This window comes from Calonectris borealis, chromosome 7 (assembly GCF_964195595.1).
Source record: "Calonectris borealis chromosome 7, bCalBor7.hap1.2, whole genome shotgun sequence".
NCBI classification, from domain to species: Eukaryota; Metazoa; Chordata; class Aves; order Procellariiformes; family Procellariidae; genus Calonectris; species Calonectris borealis.
This window is the reverse complement of record NC_134318.1, coordinates 2,949,238-2,969,946: the sequence shown is the minus strand read 5'-3', so window position 1 is coordinate 2,969,946 and position 20,709 is coordinate 2,949,238. Positions and strand designations below refer to the sequence as shown.

The 20,709-nt window shown below is 44.1% G+C and overlaps 1 protein-coding gene across 4 annotated transcripts in view; it reads left to right on the top strand.

The window, feature by feature from the left end:
- PTEN (phosphatase and tensin homolog) overlaps window positions 1–9,306 on the top strand; it is a 49,383-nt gene extending 40,077 nt beyond the window's left edge. For all 4 annotated transcript variants that reach the window (XM_075154058.1, XM_075154055.1, XM_075154054.1 and 1 more), the window contains 2 exons: window positions 4,516–4,740; window positions 5,718–9,306. In XM_075154058.1, the coding sequence (XP_075010159.1) occupies window positions 4,516–4,740; window positions 5,718–5,903 (411 nt within the window). In that variant the 3' untranslated portion in view covers window positions 5,904–9,306. The remainder of the gene's footprint in view (window positions 1–4,515; window positions 4,741–5,717) is intronic.
- The last annotated feature ends 11,403 nt before the right edge of the window (window positions 9,307–20,709 follow it).

The following is a 20,709-nucleotide window of genomic DNA, read 5'->3' as shown; positions in this document are numbered from 1 at the left end:
TGCTTCCATGTATCTGTGTGAAGCCTTTTTCTTCCAGTTGTTGATGTTGACATGATAATCTTAAAGTATTTCAGAGTATCCTTATATCACTTGGTTCAATGAGAGTCTGTTTAAAAATAATACAGAAGATTTTGTAATCTTCCTGCCTGCGTAGCCTGGGGGTAAAGGAGACCTTTTTCAGGAGTCCTCCCAGTATAGATGAGAGGGAAATGTTGGTGTGGGTTTTTTCCTAAGAGTCGCTGCTGTTTTATACCCAGACTCTAGCGTAGGCAGGGCTGACAGCATTGTTTGAGCTGTTGGGTATGCCGTTTCATCTCTTGAGTCTGTATAGATGAGGAGTTCTGCTGCACGGTTCGAGAGGACTTTGGATGATTGCCGTGTAGCAGACACTGAAGAATGAACTCTGAAAATGTCAGAAGACTTTAACTGTTGATCTGAAAACGGTACAAGAAGTGCCATCAGCCATGACTACGGGAAGGCTGTGAGGCCAGCGTGGAACAAGTTGAAACATGATCTCCATCTTCTGATTGCTGGATAGCATCTCCAAAACCCTTAGCTGGTGCTGCAAAGTGATTATAAGTGCCTGTAGATCTCTGCAAAATTAAACTCTCGGGAGGATACAGGAACTCCTAGCTGATGGCTTAAATGATCTCGGCTTTGGATCTCAGTCTGCAGTTAAAGGCAGATATTGGCTCTAGAGTGAGGTATATTTTTCTGTCAGTCTGAGAACTGAAAAACTGCACAAGGTAAGGATAAATATTGTATGTCAAAATAGTGTGATTAAATCAGGTTCTGTCTCCAGTGGCTGATACTGCACTGTAGATTTTACGAGACAGATTTGGTGAAAGTCAGAAATACATCTGCAATTTTTATTTTTTTTAAGGCAGATGCCTGTGATGTAACTGGAAGTGAAGCAAAACGCATTCAAAAAAAGCCTCTAGCTAATACTCATTTTCAGAAGCCTATTCATTAAATTGTGTTCCTTTGAGCACTTGATCTGGTATTCTGATTTGCTATATAAAGCCCAAGTTCAGTTCATGCCTTGATTTTTAAAATTCCTGTCTTTGGCCCATATTACATCAACTTTCTTCGTTGTCTCCCAACGCTCTCTTGCAGCCTGATGCTTTAGCTGAAGCTGGCTGAATCCTCACTTTGAATAATGAGGTTTGTTTTTCAGTAAAAGCAGTGACACAGTTACCAGCCTTAAGAGCTAATTCCAAAAAAACATGACCAAGTCTTCCCTCAGTTTGAGTGGCCGTGCCATGTTCCAGTACCCATGAACTTATTAAGTTAGTGTAGTGGGAAAGGAAGGAAAATAACTTGATGCTTTAAAAAGCTGGAGGGAGATAAAAGGATAAATGACCAGCTCAGCCAAGTTGTATTGTTTAGTTTGAGTCCCTGAAGACCTCTGCAGATTTATCCCAAGGAAAACAGATTGAAAGATGTCTAGTGAGAAGTTTCTCATCTGTCTTGTCTTCTCCAGACTCTATCAGTAAAGCAGAGTCCCCGCAGTTGCTTGTTCAGGCAGGCCCTTAAGTGCCAAGTAAATCCTTCCTGGTTCTGCTCTACCTGATGAAGTTTAAGGAGAGGCATGACAAGACCATGCCTTCTGCTTCTGCTGGCATTGGTTTACATCCAGTGGCCTTGTTTGCTTTGGCATTGTTTTCCTCCAAAACTTCAGCACTATCGGTATAAGCCATTTTCCATCCATCTGCTGCAGTGTGTTCATCAAGTTTGTCCTCTCCTCTGCTGACCTCACTGGAGGTGTCATGAGTGGCACTGAGGACCAGCACCAGAGTGCATAGCTGCTTCTGCACTGTGGTCCTGAAGAAGGATGAAACATAGTAGTACCATCACCCCAGCTACAAGAGGTGGGATTTCCCTTAACTATGGTCGTGGTGTGGAAATGCTCTTTCTTCTCTAAGTCCTCACTGGAAGGATGTCCTCTTCACCAGTGGTGAGACTGCAGGTGGTATATCCATCTGCTTACAGAGCTGTTGGGTACTGGAAACATCAGCTCAGGCTTGCCTCTTCCCACTGTATATCGCAGATGGCACCTAGATTCCAAAGCCCTCTTGTTCTGTAGCTGGGAAGCTGATGCCATTCATTGTTTCTGTTTTGACCTGAACTGGTCTTTTGGTTTGAGCAGGAGTAGCTATCTCATCTCCTTGGAGGACTACCTATCTTTTGAGGGACTCATCATCTGGGCATAGGAGGAGCCGGGACCAGGTTACGCTGAAGATGTCTTCATGGGGATTTTGCCTACTGCCACTTTCTTCATGAGCCATCAGCAGGCAGGCTGATGACTCGTTGGAGCATTACAGAAGAATAAACCCACTTGCCCAGGATGTTCATCCTCTACTTCCACGTCCTGGGGTGGGCATTTTTAAGACCGTTTCTGAGGTAGTGTTAGTGAAGAAGAAGAGGGTGCTAAGTCTATGAGGAGTTGGGCCTGGCAAGAACTTACCGACTGCTGCCTTGCATGGATGGGCTCCGACAAGGCTTCTTCATAGACGTGATGGCTTGAAGGGACTTGGTGGCAGTGACAAACGTCTGTTAGTCTCCCAAGACAACTGTAATTACAGCATGTTAATTTGGTAGATTAACTTGATTCCCAAAGGTACTGGAGAGGCGTGTGTTGAAGTGGATAACTTCTTAACTACCAGAAGTGTTTCTGACTGAATTATTTAACTTTTGTCTTTGCCGTTGCACTTCCTTACAGGTTCTGGGTCTCTTAGGTGCTTACAGAAATGCACACAAGCGGGAAGTGGTTTTGTATGCTTTACCTAAAATACTGAAAATGGGTGTACTTTGGTAGAGAAGGCAGGTAGAAGTTTTTTTATCAGACACTTCTGAATTCCCAGTATTTGTGTGCTTACATGTTTTTATTAATTTGTGAAGAAGACGAATGTAAGTTAAGCAGTAGTCCAGCTCTTCCCTGCCCCCTTCTCGTTGGCCCAGGAAAACGTTGTGATATTTTGCTGGTGCCAAATTGCCTTCAGCAGGGAGGCATGCTCATATGATACACACTAGAACCACGCTTCTGTTCCCCCCCTGCTTACCAGCAGAGGTGAATAGCTAGGATGATGGGGCAGGACCTGGATTTTCCCGTAAGAAATTGGATTTAGATCCTTCTGGTAAACCAAAATATGTAAACTAGCTCAGAAGGAGTCGGTTTGTGTTCTGGTCCTGTATAATATCAAGGAATGTTAGATTCTGGTGTGTGCTAGCTTTGTCACTCCTGCAGCTTTAACAGAAATGCAGAAATACTGACTATTGTGGGAACACTGGCTGTTTGCATTTTGGATTTCTTGCCTTAAAACTCAAATCAGAGTAAAATAGAAGGTTTCATTTGTTAAAGAGGAAGGAAATGTAGCTCAGTTTCAGATGGAGAAGTGCTTCATGTGCTAGTCAGGATCAACCTGCTAATGGTAGTCGATCTTGGAAACATCAACTCTTGACTGACAAAAGTATGGCAAGTGATGGAGAACTAAAACAAGAGCATTCGGTGCATCCTACGGAGCTGTTTAGCTGAGAGCTTAAAGGTGAAGTTCCTGGGCATATCATCTTCAGAGATTGTCTAGCCAAGAGCAAAACAATGCTGCTTGTTCAGTAGCACATACGGAGACTCACAACGACCCCGCTAGTCATAATGATAAGCATGTAATATCCTGGCTGATACCAGCTAGTTCTCCAGTGACTTTTTAAAATCACTGATTTATATTTTGCCTCTTTGTACAGGTATACCTGTTGCAGTGTTACAGTGGATAATCTAACTTGTACCGTTCCAGCTGCTAATGGTCATCTGTCAAGTTCTGCTTAAGTTGAATATACTTAAACTGTCAATGCCTCATCTTCTCATTAAAAACTTCCTGTTGTGTAGAAGGACAGCAGACACCTTCAAAATCTGACTTTCTCTTAGTACTGGTCAGCAAACATCTGACTGGTAGAAACCATCTCTGTAAAGCAGTAATGAATCCACTACGATAGGAGTCCTGTATTTATAGGGTGTTTTTGCTCAATTACAGCTATTTCTGTGTAAAAATAAAGAAAAGCATTCCATTATGTGGGAAGCTATGGAAGGAATATGTTCTCTATTGGTAAATATTACTTACCTAAGCTGGTTCGCACAGGTTGTCTGTTGGGTTTGGCTACTGCTTGGCAAGGTATGAGCAAAAAAATCTCTTTATGCCTTGTGATTACAAGTTTAACTCTTGTTTAATTTATTGCCATCTGCTTTTTTGTAGGTATGATAGATCGTTTTAAAACCAACTTTTGACTTCTGAAAGCTTAATTCATTAAAATTGAGTCTGATTCATGCAGAGTTTTGCATATTGTCTAGGAGAATTGGTGAAAATGTCTTTGCATGCAATGTAACCGATGATGTGCTGTTGTCCAAACAAGTTTTGTCTGATATTACCGATTTGGTTTTGACCAGCTGATGATATTAGTCTAACTAATGTGCCAGTAGTGAATACTAAAGCAAGCTTGTTCTTTGTGTTCTTCCTCCCCCAGGACAAAATGTTTCACTTTTGGGTAAATACATTCTTCATAGGACTGGATGAAAATTCAGACAAAGTAGAAAATGGAAGTCTAGTTGCAGATCAGGAACTTGATGGTATTTTCAGTACAGAGCGCTCAGATAATGATAAGGAATATTTAATCCTTACATTAACAAAAAACGATCTAGACAAAGCAAATAAAGACAAAGCCAACAGATATTTCTCTCCAAACTTCAAGGTCAGTATATATTATGTGTAAACAAAGCTGAAAAGCTGCATGACGTGATCTGATTTGTCTGTCTTGCCTTATGGAGGAACCATTTGAAACTGCTGTCTGTGTAGAAATTGAATTCATGTATTAGCATTGCCACCGCTTAGCAAAGCTTCTAGCTTTGTAAGTTTATCTGCTTTCTGGGAAGTCGATAGGTGTTCAGAGACTGGGAGTAAAGGCTTCAGGTTGTTCCAGGTATTTATCAAAGCCATTAGAGATGAGGAGTAGGATTCCCAGAGACCCAGGTAGCATCTTTCCTGTACTAGCTGCGTTGCCATGAGCTCTGAGCTTTACACAGTAATTCCTGAGTCGATTTGCAGAGGTGCCTGCTTTGCGGGAATACCTTAACCTGTGAGTTTAGCTTTGAGGAATATGAGCCATTGCCAGCACTGTTTTTAAAAACGAAAAAGCATTTTTAAGAATTTTAGCATTTCCCAACTTGCTCCTGAAATATCAGTTAGACCCCAGCAGTGCTCATTTGAAGGTAATGGTCATAGTCGCTTGTTGGAATGTTGCTTGGATCAGACTTTGAACGCTCACACACACAAGTCACCGGTTATAGAGCGTTTTGTTCATTCCTGTGCGCTCTTCTTACAATCTCTTTTTGTGCTCGCGGAGGTCTCGAAGGTAGGACGGTCAAAAAGCTTGGTGTGGCATGGCCCGCCGCAGCGGTACTGCTGCTGTAACTCAAGAGTACCCGTGGTTGGTGCAGATATTCAGAACTCCTTCAGCTTTGCCAGTTCTTTATTTTGTCAGGGGTGGTAGTGAGAGGCGGGCTAACCTCAGAAGAGCTCGCTCTTTATTTCCTGCTTTCCAGAGTAGAGAGAGGAGCACTCGTGTGATTCAGTGTAGCAAAAGGAGCCATGCTGATAAAAATTGCATTGTTACCTGTGCTCGGTTAAAGTCCAGGTTCCTTTTTTAAATGTTGTTTTTTCCTTTCCCAGGTGAAGCTATTTTTCACAAAAACAGTAGAAGAGCCATCAAATCCAGAGGCTAGCAGTTCAACTTCTGTAACACCAGATGTTAGTGACAATGAACCTGATCATTATAGATACTCTGACACCACTGACTCTGATCCAGAGAATGAACCTTTTGATGAAGATCAGCATACGCAGATTACAAAAGTCTGAATATTTTTTTTATCGGAGATAAAAAAAACCACACAAAAAAAACCAACCACAAAGAATGACAAACTTGAATAAACTGAAAAAAGGACCTTTTTAAATGGCAAAAGGACATAGTGTCAGATTACCAATTATAGGAACAATTCTTTCCTGACCAATCTTGTTTTGCCCTATAAATCTACAGGGTTTGACACTTGTCCAGATGGAAAAAAAAAAAAGGTTACGTAGCTCTGATATGTATATACCTTTTTGTGTCAAAAGGACATTAAAACTTCAATTAGGAACTATAAACATGGCACTTTCCCATTTTATTCCAGTTTTATAAAAGTGGAGACAGACCTAATGTGTATACGTAGGAATTTTTCCTTTTGTGTTCTGTCACCAAACGAAGTTTCGAAAATATACAGGTTCACATCCTGCCCCTTTTTTTGCACTTGTGTGGCAACAGAAAAGTCTGCAGTTGGCTAAGAGATGTTTCTAGAAGGTTTTACTACATTCTAATGCATGTATTTTGGATGGGGGATGGAAAGTAATGCTCAGAAAGGAATATAGTCCGCTGGAGCTTGGCCTGTGTACCATATCCGGCTATTTACATGCACCTTTCTTTAGCATGCTACCGTAATTCATCCTGGACAATTGAAGAGTCGCCGCTGTCACTGCTTGTTGTTTGTGCATTTTATTTTTTTAAGTGTAATGGTGCTAGAAAAGGCAGCTAGAGGGAGTGATTCTGTATAGGGGTACAGGAATGAACCTTCACAACATCCTAAAGACCCGCAAATGAAGGGAGAAAAATTATTGGGGTCACAGAAAGGAAACACAGCAACAATGACTTAACCATACAAATGTGGAGGCTATCAACTAAAATATGGGCTTGAAACAAATTGTTACAAAATTTGACAATGATTTATTAATTGTTTTTTTCTGAATTGTAATGGCTGCTCCATCTCCTGTGTAATCAAGGCCAGTGCTAAAAGTCAGATGCTATTAGTGCATACATCAGTCAACATCTTACATTTATATTATTAGTTTTTCAATCATACTCCTGCTGTGAATACTTCATGTGCTGCCTTGCAAGCTTTTTTCTCATTAATATAAAAATATTTTGTAATGGTGCACAGGAAATTTCAATTGGAGATTCTCCAGGTTAGTGTTTGTTTTGAGGATTTATGATGCATTTATTCAATCAAACCTCTGTCAGCCGTTCCACCCCTTTGACCTTACACATTCTATTATAATGAGTTTTGCAGTTTTGCACACTTTTTTAAAAAAATGTCATTAACTGTTAGGGAATTTTACTTGAATACTCAGTACCTACGATGTTTTAAAAACAGACGTTACACACGATATAGAGGAAACCAGTGTTGCAGTAAATTCTCAACGCTGTGTGTCTACGAAGATGTGTACTTTTAAAAAGCAGAGCTTGTCCCAAATATATTGTTTGCTATTAAAAAAAAAAAAACACACAAACCACCCAACAAATTAGATTTCTAAACTGGCAGTGTTGTATTATTTGTTCGTAGGGATACAGCCAGGAGTAGGGCTTGAGATTCACTTTCGGTATATAATTGACATGCCCAGACTGCAGATGACTTAAGAGTACAACTACTGTTGCATACAAATGTGAAGTAGCTGACAAAATTGTTCTCTCTAAAGTATGCCATGAATAGCTGTCCCCAAATTGACACTTTTTTTAGGATGTAATACACCCCCCCCCCCTTTTAATTAACTTATTGGTGCTGACATTGAAGTTCATTAGCTGTGTTCTCGCCTAGATAACAACTGTGTATGGAATCTGTAAGGGCCAGGTACAACAGCATTAATGGTAAGAATTTGAATGAGACAAGGCAGGACTTCCAGTAATTACTATTGGTAAACGAAGGTATAAAGTGCTTTTTTTTTTTTTCGGTATCTATTGGTCAATTTTGCTCATCAGATTCATCATTCTAACTTCTAACAAAGCTGATAAATATTTTCTGACTTATAGGTTTAATTAGACTTTAATAGCTTAATGGATCAAGATTGCTGGTTCCAGCGCTCATTATTCCCGCTGTTATTGACGAGCAGGAGGTGGTTACTTTGGGACGTGACGTTTAACTCTTACCCTTCGAATCATGTTTCACCTTGTCTGTTTTTTAACAGTTGAAAGTTGTGTTGGCTAATAAACAAAAATGTTCATGCTTTAAAAGTATTTGGATATTGACACTGCTGCGTGTCCCACTTTGGATAATAAAAATTGGATTGGTGCGGTTCCGGTATGTAACGCTGAGGGCCCGATTGGAAATCATGACGTGATGGGCTTTTGCACTGTTATTTTTCCTTTGGAATGTGAAGGTTGGAATGAGGGTTTTGATTTTTTTGAATGTTACGATGTCTTTGAGAAGCCTTGCTTACGTTTTATGGTGTAGTCATTGGAAATGGAAAAATGGCATTATATATATATATTATATATATATAAATATATATTATACATACTCTCCTATACTTTATTTCAGTTACCACCCCCATAGAAGTTGACAAGAATTACTATGACTGAAAGGTTTTTGAGTCCTTATTAAAACTTTATTTATGACAGTATTCATAATTAGCTTGAACTGCATTCTGTAGGTAATCTTTCCTTGAGTTTCTGGACTGTATGCTTAAACCTTTTTGGATGTGCAACAGCTTACATGTCTGAAACTACTTGAAGGCATCACTTCGGTAAGAGCTTACTGTTAGGCCCTGAAGCATCCCCTAGTCATTGGTAGCCCCACTCAAAATATTTGCCACAGCTATTAAAGGGCAGTTGTATAAATAGCATCCGGATTCGTTCCTGTGGCACACATTGTAAACTGAAGTGGAGTTTACATGCAGCATCAAATGTTTCAGCTTTCAAAAAAAAGAAAAAAAAGAAAAAAAAAAAAAAAAGAAAAAATAAGATGCTAGTGTGCAAGTTCCATGTTTAGTCATAGCAAATGTGTGCAATATGTTAACGATGCCTGTGGTTGCCACGAAGTGCCTCGTTTACCTTTTAAATACTGTTAGAAAGTGTCATGCATGCAGATGGATGGGGTGGAACTGTGCACTAAAAGGGGCTCCAACTGCAGTGTTTGGCAGAGCTGCCTTTCTCTGCCGGTTCAAATTTTCAGTCTGTTTTCATATAGCATATATATATATAGATACTAAAAGAAAAAAAAAAAAATCAGTCTGTTAAGCAGCCTTACTCTGATTCAGCCTCTTCAAATACTATTGTGCTGTGCAACAGTGGCTCTGTGTGTAATGCTATGCACTGAGAATACACAAAAACCAAGTATGACATGTACAGGATAATGCCTCATACAAATCAGATGTCCGTTTGTTATTGTGTTTAACAACCCTTTATCTCTTAGTGTTAAAACTCCACTTAAAACTGATTAAAGTCTCATTCTTGTCACTGTGTGGGTGTTTTATTGAAGTATTTTGAGTATGGAAACGGTCAGCTAAAGTATTTTGCTTGTAGGCCATGAAATTCTTTCTTTTTTCTCTTTCTTTTTCTTTTTGCTTCTAGGCCATGAAATTTTTTCTAATGATCATTCGAGCAAAGGATGCTCCTTGTGCGTCAAGGGATTTTAAGGGAGCTGCAGCTTAAAACCCTTTTATGTTCAGAAGCTTTAAACAAGTGCAGGCATTGGAAGTGCAGATCGCGTGCAGGGAGATCAAACCCTTTACGTGGTGCTGTCACGGTGAGATGCAGGACCGCTCTTCTGGGGCACTAAACCATTTTTAGTCTCTAAGTAAGAGAACTCTTTCTGAAATGCGCATTACCTTATTTTTAATGTCGACCGGTGCATCTCCAGCAAAATGAGGTGCCAGTCAAACCTAAGTCTTTTCCTAAAGTAGCTTTAAATTGGCAATGAGACGTGTTTTTCCCCAGTGGAAAAAGGATGCTCAACACGTATATCGAGTACGTAGTTTGTGGTTTCTTCTATTCTTGTTGCTCCTCTATTTTCAAACTAGACTTTAAACCGGCACTTTACTTAAAACATACGTGGCTTTCTCCTTTTGTGTTAGGGTTACGCGTTGAGCCTCTGGGAAAGAGAGGCGGGTAGCTCAGTGGATAGCCTCCGTGTTCTAGTGATGGCGAGGAACCGGGGCGCTGTTCTGCACCCCGGGAGTCCCGGGGACGCTGCATCAGGTTGCTTTAGGTAACTCTTGTTATTCCTCCTTCCTTCCCGCTGGCGTTAACGTCAGCCCCGTATCACATCTGGTTGAGCATCGCCAAAAAATGTGCGTATGGAGCAGAGGTTTGGTGCTGCGGCCCGTTCTGCTCTTCGGTGGCAAGAGAAGGGGAAAGTGGTTTTGGTGCTTTATGGGGGTGGAGTGTTTGCCGGCTGTGTCTGGCCCTTTCAGGTGAATGACACAGTTAAGGGCTTTACGCCATTTTAATAAAACAGCAGGCGGTACTACCCCATCTGTTAATACATGTTCCTTTTTTTGGGTAAGCTTGTTTTTCATCCAGAAAATGAAAGTAGAGTGGGAAGGTGTAGAAAAGAAGGATGGGAAGCTTTAAGGAAAGTCGTCTGGACGGTGTTCAATATGTTGAGTAGCTTCTATGAATATATAGATCTGTATAGATGAAGGATTCTAGTCTGAAGACAGGTGAAAGGTGCTGTTGCAATGTGGGTAGAGTATTGCATGCGTCTTGTACTCTTGTCCTGTTGACTAAAAGTCCCGTGCTCCAGCCTGTAGCAGCTAAAAGCCGCTTCTATGAAAGATTTTTTTCCATTTGCGGCCCCGCGTGCGAGTGCTCTGGTGACTAACGTGACGATTGCCCTTCCCAGGATGGTGCTGGGTGCCTGTACGGGGGCCGCTCCCGTGTGCTCCATCCCTGCACCTGCGGTTTCCGTGTCCTCCTCTGACCCCCCGCTCCTGCCGAAAGCCTCAGCGCGGGTGCCCTGCTCAGCTTCTGCTACCTCTGGCGTCGGCAGCAAACCGCAGCTGGCTTTACGCGGGTCTCTCTTTAGACAGCCGTGGAGCGATTGTTAATAATTAATTGCATCTTTTTCAAAACTGCAACCAGAGTTATAAATTGCGCTCTTTTAAGAAGGAACTATGTTGGTAGCAGACTCTTTTAAAACACTTTTTTTTTTTTTTTTTGCAGTTGGTTGGCATTTTGGTTATGAAATGAGTGATGACATCCGCTAGTGACGATGTTTCTAAATTAGTCTTAACCAGATTCCCGCAGGTGACGCGCTGCTGTGATCCCCGGCCCGTTGCCACGGGGAGGTGATGGTGTCCGTGTTCTGGGTGCAGCAGGAGCCGGGATGCGCAGCTGGGTGCAGTCGGACCCCTGCCAGGGGTGTACCAAAAAAAAAGCCCAACAAACCAGCCCTGCAGGTCGAGACTATTGATACAAAGGGAGGGCAGGTCAAAGAACGAGCTGGCTCGATTTTTGGAAGATGTCTTCTCAAAAACAGAATATGAGTTGCTTGCTACTTCTGCTTCTTTGGTTTCTTCTCGACCTTTTCTTTGGTATGTTCTCAAACCCCCCTCTTTCCACGTCTATCCTTCTTGGTAGTTCTGGTCCTTTTTTCATACAATTGAAAGCGTCTTGTGCTAAGCAGAGGAGAAAATCCATTTATTTTGAACTGATGTGTCTACTAGAATAAAAACCCACAGTTGGTTTTTTGCCTTTTTGGTTTCTCTTGCTCCCTGTGCTTTGAGACTTTCTCTGGTTGGGCTTTTTTATGGAGTTTCATTATTTTTGTGTGTTTCTTATTTTCTGCTTTTCTTCTGTGCCTTCAAACTTTTTAGCCACTGGTATCTTTGTTACAATATAGGACAGGTAATTCTTTTCTGCCCGTTTCTTGTTTCATCTTTTTTTTTTTTTTTTGTATACGAAGCTTTAGTCTGAAGGCATAGCAAGGAGAAATGCTTTTAGGTTGCTTTTCTTAAAAGAATAGCTCTGAAAAATGTTCAGCAAATGCGTTTGCCTCGGCGAGCTGCTGATGTGCTGTACGAACCTGCACGCCTCGGTGGGGAGGATGAGCACATGTACTTGGCTTGCGATGAGCAACCTGTGCAAAAAAACTTCTTCGTTAACTGCTGGGCTGTGTTTTCCAGCTGCAGATGTTTCTGTATGGGTTGTACCGACTATGGCAAAGTAGAAGAGGGTTTTAGTGGCTTTTGGTTTTATTTTTTTTGAGGACTCTTGTGCTTGATAACTTGCTTTGTGTCCCGTAGCTAACTGCAGATGGTGAAAATAGGTGGCACTTTGCCTTCATGGGGCATCCTTTTCCTGCTTCAGAGCCTGTTCATGTAAGAGTTTTAAGTTGATAAAGGATGGTATTTTAGAGGCTGAAGTTTGTACTGTAAAATACCCTTTGTATAAATCAGGCTGCTTCAGGCTCTACGTTTTTTTGGCCTTTGACAAACTAGCCATAGTATCGGGATTATGTGGGGTTTGGAAGGGGAAGGGGCTGAAAGCTGGTGGGAAATACTGGATTAAGAAATTTGAGTGGGCTGGACAGGTATCAGGGGTGCCCCGTCCTCCATAGCATTTTTGTGGGAGAAGGCAAATGGCAGAAGAAAATGGGAAGGAAGGATTCTGTAATGGAAATACGTGCATGAATGAACGTTTTAAATGGAAATTAATGAGTTTCGAGGATAAGAAGGCAAAGTCTTTGATCTATAGTAGGATTTGGTAATGGGAGAGAGAAACCTCGTGGGTGGAGGCATTGGAACTTGTGAGAAAAGGGGTGATGGCACATATTTAGACAGATTTGCCGAGGTTTTGCAAAAATGGTATAAAACAGCTGATGAGAGGTGTCTGAGAGGCATCTGGAGAGCTGAGTTTAGGCGGGAGATGAATTTGAGAGGTTGGCTTGGGCATCATTTGCTTTAAAGGTCTTTGAAACTATGGAAACAGGATGGCTGACAGCTATGGACTGTGGGTAGGACTGCAACCAGCTTAGGAAAATGTTGGCATTCACGTGGGAGGATGGTGAAGAGCTCACGTCAAGATCACGCAGCAGCGAAAGTAGACTGAGAATATCCACTCGCAAGCGAAAAGGAGTTCTTTCCGTTCTCTGAATATTAGCACTTGGGAAGGACATGGCTTTTTCACAAGGTTTCCTCCAATTCCAGATATAGAGTAAAGCAGCTCTGGTCCGAGAGTTTTGACCGTCCGAAGGTTCAGTATTGCTCAGATCTGACTTACAGGTGGGCTGCTGGGGCAAACCCAGCTTGCAGCTGAGACGTGTGGGAGAAGGCTGAGGGCCTGATGGCTGAACTGCAGCCCCGTTGGAAGAGGAAAGGGCTGAAAGCAGATGGGAACCGCTGAAATGGAAATACAGAGTAATAATAAAATACTCTGGGAAATACAGAGTAATAATAAAAAGTAGAAGAGGAAGGAGGTGCTTCTGCCAGGTTGGGATTATTTTAACCCTAGAGGGTTGTCCATCCTCTTGGCTCTCAACTTAGCTCTTTTGTGTAGAAAGGAAGGAAAAGCTTTGTACAAGAACCCAGGCTCACAGCTCGTGTATTTGTGCCCTGCTTCCTGGACCTGGAAAGCCGCTTCTTGGAATGTGTCTCCAGGATGATGTCCTCACCTCTTCCCGTAGAGCATAGAGGGGTGACACCTGGTGCCGTACAGGTTGCTTTCCGTGAGTGGAAAGAATTTTGCTGCTTGATTATTTTTTGACGTGCTGCTAGCTTTCTCTCGCCGTTTGGCTTCTGATGTCTTCTTCAAAGGCTCCTTTTGAACCATGTGCTCCTTGCGAGAGTTTCATCCTCTCACCGGTGGCACTCCAACATCTCTTCATGCCCTGGAGGCTCCTCTGCACCCCAGAACGATGGCCATTTCCCAAACCTTCAACGAGAGCTTGAGCTCCGAATCTTGTTGCTTGAGCGCGCTGAAAAGACGCCCTGTGACCGGTACTGCCAAGTCAACCCTGAGCATCCCTTGTGCTGATTCACCTCGTGCAGACGTGTTCCTTGGGAAGTTTCTGCTGTTCTTGCCTAGCAGTTGGCAGACGTCCGGAGCGATGCAGGTCTTGGGCCCCTGAGGTGGCTCCGTAGTCCCCTGATGAAGGCTTGCTCCTGAGCATGGCGCATCCTGCACTGGTTTTGTCATGGGGATTTTGCCTCCAACGTTGCCGCTTCTCCTTCACTGGTGCTGGAGGCACCGAGCTTTGGGACTGGGAGATAAAGTGCTGTGAACTGTTCCTCTGACTCCTTTCTTCCTAAGTTCGGTGAGTAGTCTCCTGCTTTGAGTCCAGCTGAGGTCTCTGTGCCCATCAGAGGCTGTTTGCTGGTTGCCAGCTTCTTGACTTACCCTCCCTTGAAGCAGGTGAAGTGCAGCACTCCAGGGGATGCCCTTGCTTCCCCTGAAGGTTGAAGCCAAGAAAGAAGATGCTGCAAGGAACAAGCTTTGCCGCCTTCATCTCTGCAGCTCCATCTGGCAAACTTACATTCCAGGAGAAGTAAGATCTGGAGATCTTATAGTAGGGGAATAAGATAAGATCTGCCAAACTTTTATGTTCGCATAGGATAAAACCCTACCTGTTTGATAAACGCCTTAGCTTTGGCAGAGCATCTCTTGACCAATATCTGGAAGGCAATTTGATGCTGGTGGTGCAAGTATGAATCACTCTATGCCAGCCTGTTGCCCCGTGGTACCCAGTTGCTACGTTAACCAAGCAGGGAGAAGCGGATCCTCACTGCTTTGCTGCGAAGGACTGAAACTGGGGATGCCAGCCACTGTCGACAAGATCAACTTCTCTGCGGTTAATTTGCCCGGCTCCTCTGCTCTTCCTGTGGATGACGGCAAGATTGCAGCACAGCGGGAAGTCAGGACCTGTGCGTTTGTGTCTTGGGTGAAGGTCCCAACCTGTGATCGTGAGCTTAGCTGGGGTTGCTTGCTCAGGTTGCGCACTTTGCAGAGATTTTCCCTCCCCACTCACCCTTGTCCCTCTTCTTCCCTGCCCTCATTGCAAAAAAACTTCGGCGTAGGAAATTTTGATCACTTTGGTTCAGAGCAGTGCAAGAGCACGACTTCAGGCTCCTCTGGGGAGGCAGGACTCGTTTGTTAAGGATTTGACTCATTTGGCAACACCAGGAGATGGCTGAGTGGATGCAGTCTTGTGCAGACGCGCTCCCTGCGGTGGTTATTTCATTTGGTGCTCACAGCCGGCTCTTGCCAAGGAGGCGGCAAGATGCAGCGCAAGGCGACGGATGTGCCCTGGAGCCACTTTCGTTGGCCAAAGAGGGGCTGTGTGAAGCATCACGGCTGGGAAAGGAAATTAGTTTGGGATCTCTTACGCATAAGACAGTCTTCCGAGAGCCATTTGGGACCCTGTACCAGTAACCGCACCTTCATCTAGGTGGTGCGGCATGAGCTGGCCAAGAAGTATCTTCCCAAAATCAAATTACCTGTTAGTGTTAAGATGTTCAAGGTGTGGTTTTGATGTATTAGTGGCCGCAGCCTGGTGGTCTCGCTTCGATACTCGTCTACCTTTGGAAGAGTGCATTTTTCTAACGAAGTTCATCTGGTGCACCTCTATAGCTGAACTTTTTATAAATCAGCCCACTTCCTGCAGCAATTGCGTAGGAGCTGGTTTGGTCTTGCACGGTTTCAGACCCAGGAGGGTAGTCAACGGGGCGGCTATTTTTCCGGTGCTTTCGGTTTGATGCTCCGTTCTCGCTTGATACCTGCAGCTCGGGGTGATTTCTCTCCATAACGCTGCGAGTAAGATGACTCACGGCAGAAGTGGGCCCGCTGCTACTTGTCGCTTCCTTTTGACAAAACCTTTGGTGTTTGGCTCGTTTGCACATCTGTTTGTCGGGCTGGAGCGATTTATTTCAAATCGTGGATATTCATGTACAGCAAAGCTTGTGAAGTGCTGTCCCAATTCCTCTCTCGCCTCTTTCCACATGGAGCACTTTCTTAATGAAGAATTAAGAGACCTTAGGGACCAGATACAACTCGATGATGGAAATAGTTGCACAATAGCGTGTTTGATTAATGCCTTCTGACTTTTCCAAAAAGTTGAAGTCCTTCAGACAAAGCAAGCTTAGCTTAACTGCAGGGAGAATGGGAAGGCAAGAGGGGAGGGAGAGGCAAGGTGAGATGTCTGGACCGGCAGGTGGAAGGATGATAAAGGATGCTGAATGTCCACACAACTGAATATCTGAAGGAAAACCTGAAATACAAGAATTGAATAGCCCGTTAGCGACTACTTGCTTTGGATGGTTGGTTTTCGGTTTTTTTTGTGGGTTTTTTTTTTTTTAGCTCAGCATCTTGCCTGTAAAGCCTTAAAATATACGAATAACAGTTTTGAATGTACATCTGTGTAACCATGCGACCGTTTGGGTTTCTGGCTTATTGAAATGGGTGTCCTGCCTCTGTGGCTGGAGGTGACTGTTCAGGGATGAGTAAGAACAGGGTATGCACATACGAGACCGGCCCATAACCAAAAACAGTTGGTGGCCAGGGACTTCCTGAGCCTGAAGTGGTTTGTCTATTTAGCAACCTTCGATACATTCATCTTCAAAGTACAGGTCCAGTTTCCTCTCAAATTGATGTATAAACCTTTTGCAGCCACTGCTTCTTTGGACAAGGGGTTTCCCAGGTCCTGTGACCTTTTGGGTGAAGTGAGGAAACATCTCCGTAACTTCAGTCGGTCACTCCTAGTCCTTGTGGTGGAAGAGACAGTGGAAGGCCAGTCCTTCCACTCCAAACGTGCCATTTGCCGTTGTGTAGATCTCTGGCAAAGACATCCCTTCTCCAGGCTGAACTTCACACAACGCTTCCAGGAGAAAGACCTCTCCAAAGTTTTATGCCATGGCAAAAGCATCCTTTTAGGAGCGGTTTGCACGGCGACTGTGTATCTCCTTGTCTCTTAACGTGCAGCTGTGACTACTGGACCTGGGCAGAGTTTGCATTTCCCAAGAGATCGTGCAGTTTTGCGTCATCTTCTTGGGGGGGATGTAGTTAGCAGCGGTGTAGTGAGCGTTTGGTGGAGGGACGGGCTTGGATGGTTTTCCCTGGGGCAGAAGTGGCAGAAGTCCTGCGTGTGCAGTTGCCGTAGGTCCACGGGCCGTTGCATGTGCCCCGGCTGCCTATCAACGCGGGCCATGCGGGATTATTGCTAAAATGCTTTTTCTATCTGGTCTGCGTGTTCAATTTAAAACCGTAAGATCAAAGTCAGCAGTTTCGATCTCAAGCACGTGTTTCCTTTTTTTTTTTTTCATTGGAGCCCATTAAGTAGTTTAATTGGGAGACGGTTGCTCTTGAATAAGCGCTTTGAATTAATGAGCTGGTTTAGCAGTGCTTATGCCTAATAATGCCTTTTTATCTCACGTGAGAGTCGCTCACCTGTTTTCTCCCTCTTCGCTGCATTTGTGAGATGACCCAGGCTTTTATTCCCAGTAGGCTTTTGCTTGCTCGGGGCCGTCGGGCGCTGCTGCCCCCCTACCAGCGTCCCGCTTCGGCACTGTGCAGGCGGCTGGGAAAGGGTTAATCCCCCTGCAGGGGTGTTTCCCCAATGCTGCTTAAATAGGGTGGTGGTTGTGCTCTGCTCTCAGCTGGCAGGGCTCAATCCCCAGCGGGGATTTTACAGCCTCGCGGCTGCTCCGTGTCCGGACGGGTGCCCGGTGCTCTTGCAGACGTGGCGTGCACGAGCATCACCCGGCTACAGCCTCTGAGCGCTTCGGTCTCGCCAGGGCTGCAGCTTGGTTTTTTTGTTCCATTTGCTGCCGAAAGTTGACTTTTTATCTTATCTGTGGTCTTTCACCGCGAGCTGATGTGGTCCCTGCTCTGATTTCTGCTGCGGTGCGTCGGACCCACCGTGCTCGGCGCGGGTTGCAGGGCTGCTGCAGAACAGCTGCAATCTCAGTCTGTTTTCCTTTAGCCTTTCTCCCTCCCTCGTTGCAGAAATAAATAAAAGTAGAGCCGCTTGGTGCGATGTGTGCGCTAGCTGCTGCTCTTGCTTTCCTTAATGTTGATACTTATCTCTTTAGGGTTGGAAAAAACAACTGTAATCCTGTGATCTGACCTCCTCAGGCTCCCTCAGTTGGAGCCATATCCTCAGGTTGAGCTCTAGCATCTCTTTAAAGATTTTTTTTTTTTTTTTTTCCCCCCGATGCAAAATACGCTGATACTGGACCATTTCAGCCTGGAGGTGGCAGACATCTGGCTTTCATCTAAGGGCTTTTATCGTGGGAGCCTCTACCAAAGCTTGAGGCCGTATCCAGCACCTGTGGACCTCAACCAGTGTCAACCGCGAGCTGATCCGTAGCGAATCGTAAATCCATAGTAAATGCCAACAGCCTGGCGCTCTCCTCCGTGGATGTGGCCGTTCAGCACAGGGTTTGTCCTTCTTGGTGCGGCAGCAGAGGCCAAGTAACGTAAACCCCTTCCGACTCCTGCTGCTACAAGGTGCCGATCTCCCGTCGCAGGGTGCGTGCTTTCCTCTTGACTTTCTCGGCCTCCTCCTTGCAGCTTTTCCTTCTTTTCTGGTGTAGCCCGATTCCTGGTAACGCGTAATTATTATTATTTTATTGAGTTAGATCCTAAATAAGGTGCCTGAACTGAAATTTTTTTCATCTGACAGGCAAGCGTCTTTGCCAGCGCATCCCTGACGCTCACCAGAAGGGCAGGGAATGGCGAAGTCCAAAACCCATCAGCTTTGCATTGGACTTGTCCGTTATTGCGTAGGGATAGAATCATATAATCCATAGATGTTTTCCCATGGAAAAAGTGTTGCCAAGTTGGTGATTTTTTTCCCCAACAAAAAAAAAACCATCATGGGCTGGAAAGATTTCTCACCTGTTCAATTTAATAGCAATGAACTTCCAGGCTGTGCTGTAAAATCTGCCCACAAGTCTATTTAATAGAATAGGAAATTTTTTTTCCCTCCCTGTAAATAGATCAAGAGGGTATTTTCACTTCCAAAAGACCCTGGGCAGAGGGCTACTAATTCTGTTTTTATTCCAAATTCTCTTCCCGTGAGGAGGGACCAGGATGTGCAGGCAGAGCAACGTCTCCATGGCCAAAGAGCTGGAAGCGGATGCGGTAGGAGATTATCCAGGAATTAAATGGAACAGAGCGGCCAGAAGGGGCCTGATGCCGCTTGAAACCGCGGGGGCTTATCCACGCCCGCCTGCTTGACCAACATCGAGGTCTTGCGTTAAAGGCAGTACCTGCTCGCGCTCTAAGGGATGCGACAGCCATCAAAACCGGGCATCGGGGACCTCTCAGATATGCCCTGCCTGGCCTGGGTTGGAGGGTTGTGTTCATTTACCCACCCAGCCGTCAAGAAAGCCTTTCCTTTCTCAAAGACGTGTTATTTGCGCTCTTTGTTCGTGACGCTCTGTTGAAGGACCTGAGTGTTTTGGCTTCAGGTGCAAACCATTTAGTTGTCGGTGTGCTATGTGCTGCTGGCTCAGGTTTTCCGACCCGTATTTGATTAACGAAGTCGCCAGTAAAATTGCCGAGCATCCAAGTCTGCTTCAAGGTGATCGGGGATTTAAGCGTAGCTGAAGGTCGATGGAACTCGGGATTTGCCCTTCCTTTCCCTCTCAGAAAAGAGCCTGAAGGCTCCCAAAATACTCCAGATGTCTTTGAAAATGGAGCGCTGTTTGCCTTGATGTAACCCAAACCCATGTTGCTGAACAGATTTAGTTAAACTGAGACCATCTCCCAGTGAAATTCAAATTTGAATTAGAATGGAATAGAATATTTTCAGTTGGAAGAGACCTGCAATGATCAAATCGGGTATTAGGCTCCCTGAAAACTTCCCTGAATTTCTCCTCTGTACAAACGTTTCTTCAATTGAACATGGTTTCACAATTATATATAACTTTATTCGCTATTATATATATAATCTCTATTATATATAACTTTAATGCATACAGTCATGTGAAATACTGCATATTTTCTAATAGGAAATGTAAAATGTAGACCTTGCTAAAAATACCAGTGTTGATTATTGTGCATAGTGATGGCAGGATAAGGCTGGCGCTCTAAACGGCATCAGATTTTATTCAGGAGACATTTCCTCTTTTTAAAAAAAAAAAAACCAAACAAACAACTTTAAAAAGTCCCTCTGGAGAGCAGCAACACTTTCTCATGGAGCAAGACATGGAAACAGGCTCATGGCTTCTGATTTTATTCTGCATAGTGGGTGGAAGAGGGATACCGAACGCTTTCCCGCATCAGAGGACATCGGAGCAGCTTTGGGATGTCGCAGACTGGGCTGGTGTCTGTTAGACATCTTCTGACCAACGCTATTTGTCTGAATTCCCAGGAATGCTGCTTGTTCTTCAGAGCGGAAAAATGTTCTATTTTTGGCCGTGACAAGTTTTTTTTTTTTCTTTTTTTTTTTTCCTGGGGAAAAAAAGTTTTAAACAAAGCATGGCAAGGGTTCATGTGTGTGTAGGTCTTAGTGTGTGATGGGGATGGAGCGAGGCTTCACAAATGAGCTTCGGGCAGATACATGAGGAAGCTATTAATGCTCTACTTGCGATTTAAGGCTAAGAAAATGCGTCGTTAAGTGGATGATCGTGGAGACCCTGGCGTGTTGGAGTGGAGGCAGACTTGCATATGTGGGAAAATGTCTCTTTGACCAGAAAAAGATCAAAACAAACGGGTAAATAAACATAGACGCATATGTCTCAAGACTGAAGAAAATGAGATACGTGGTGGATCAAAACCCAGCGTCATTCGGGAGCTTGAGGAAGCCCTGGATGAGCAAAGGGCCAGCAATGGGGCTAATATCGAAAAAAGCCATTTTGGGGTGGCAGCTCAAGGCTGGGGGTGGCTCCAGCCACCACTGTGGTTCCTGGTGGTGGTGTT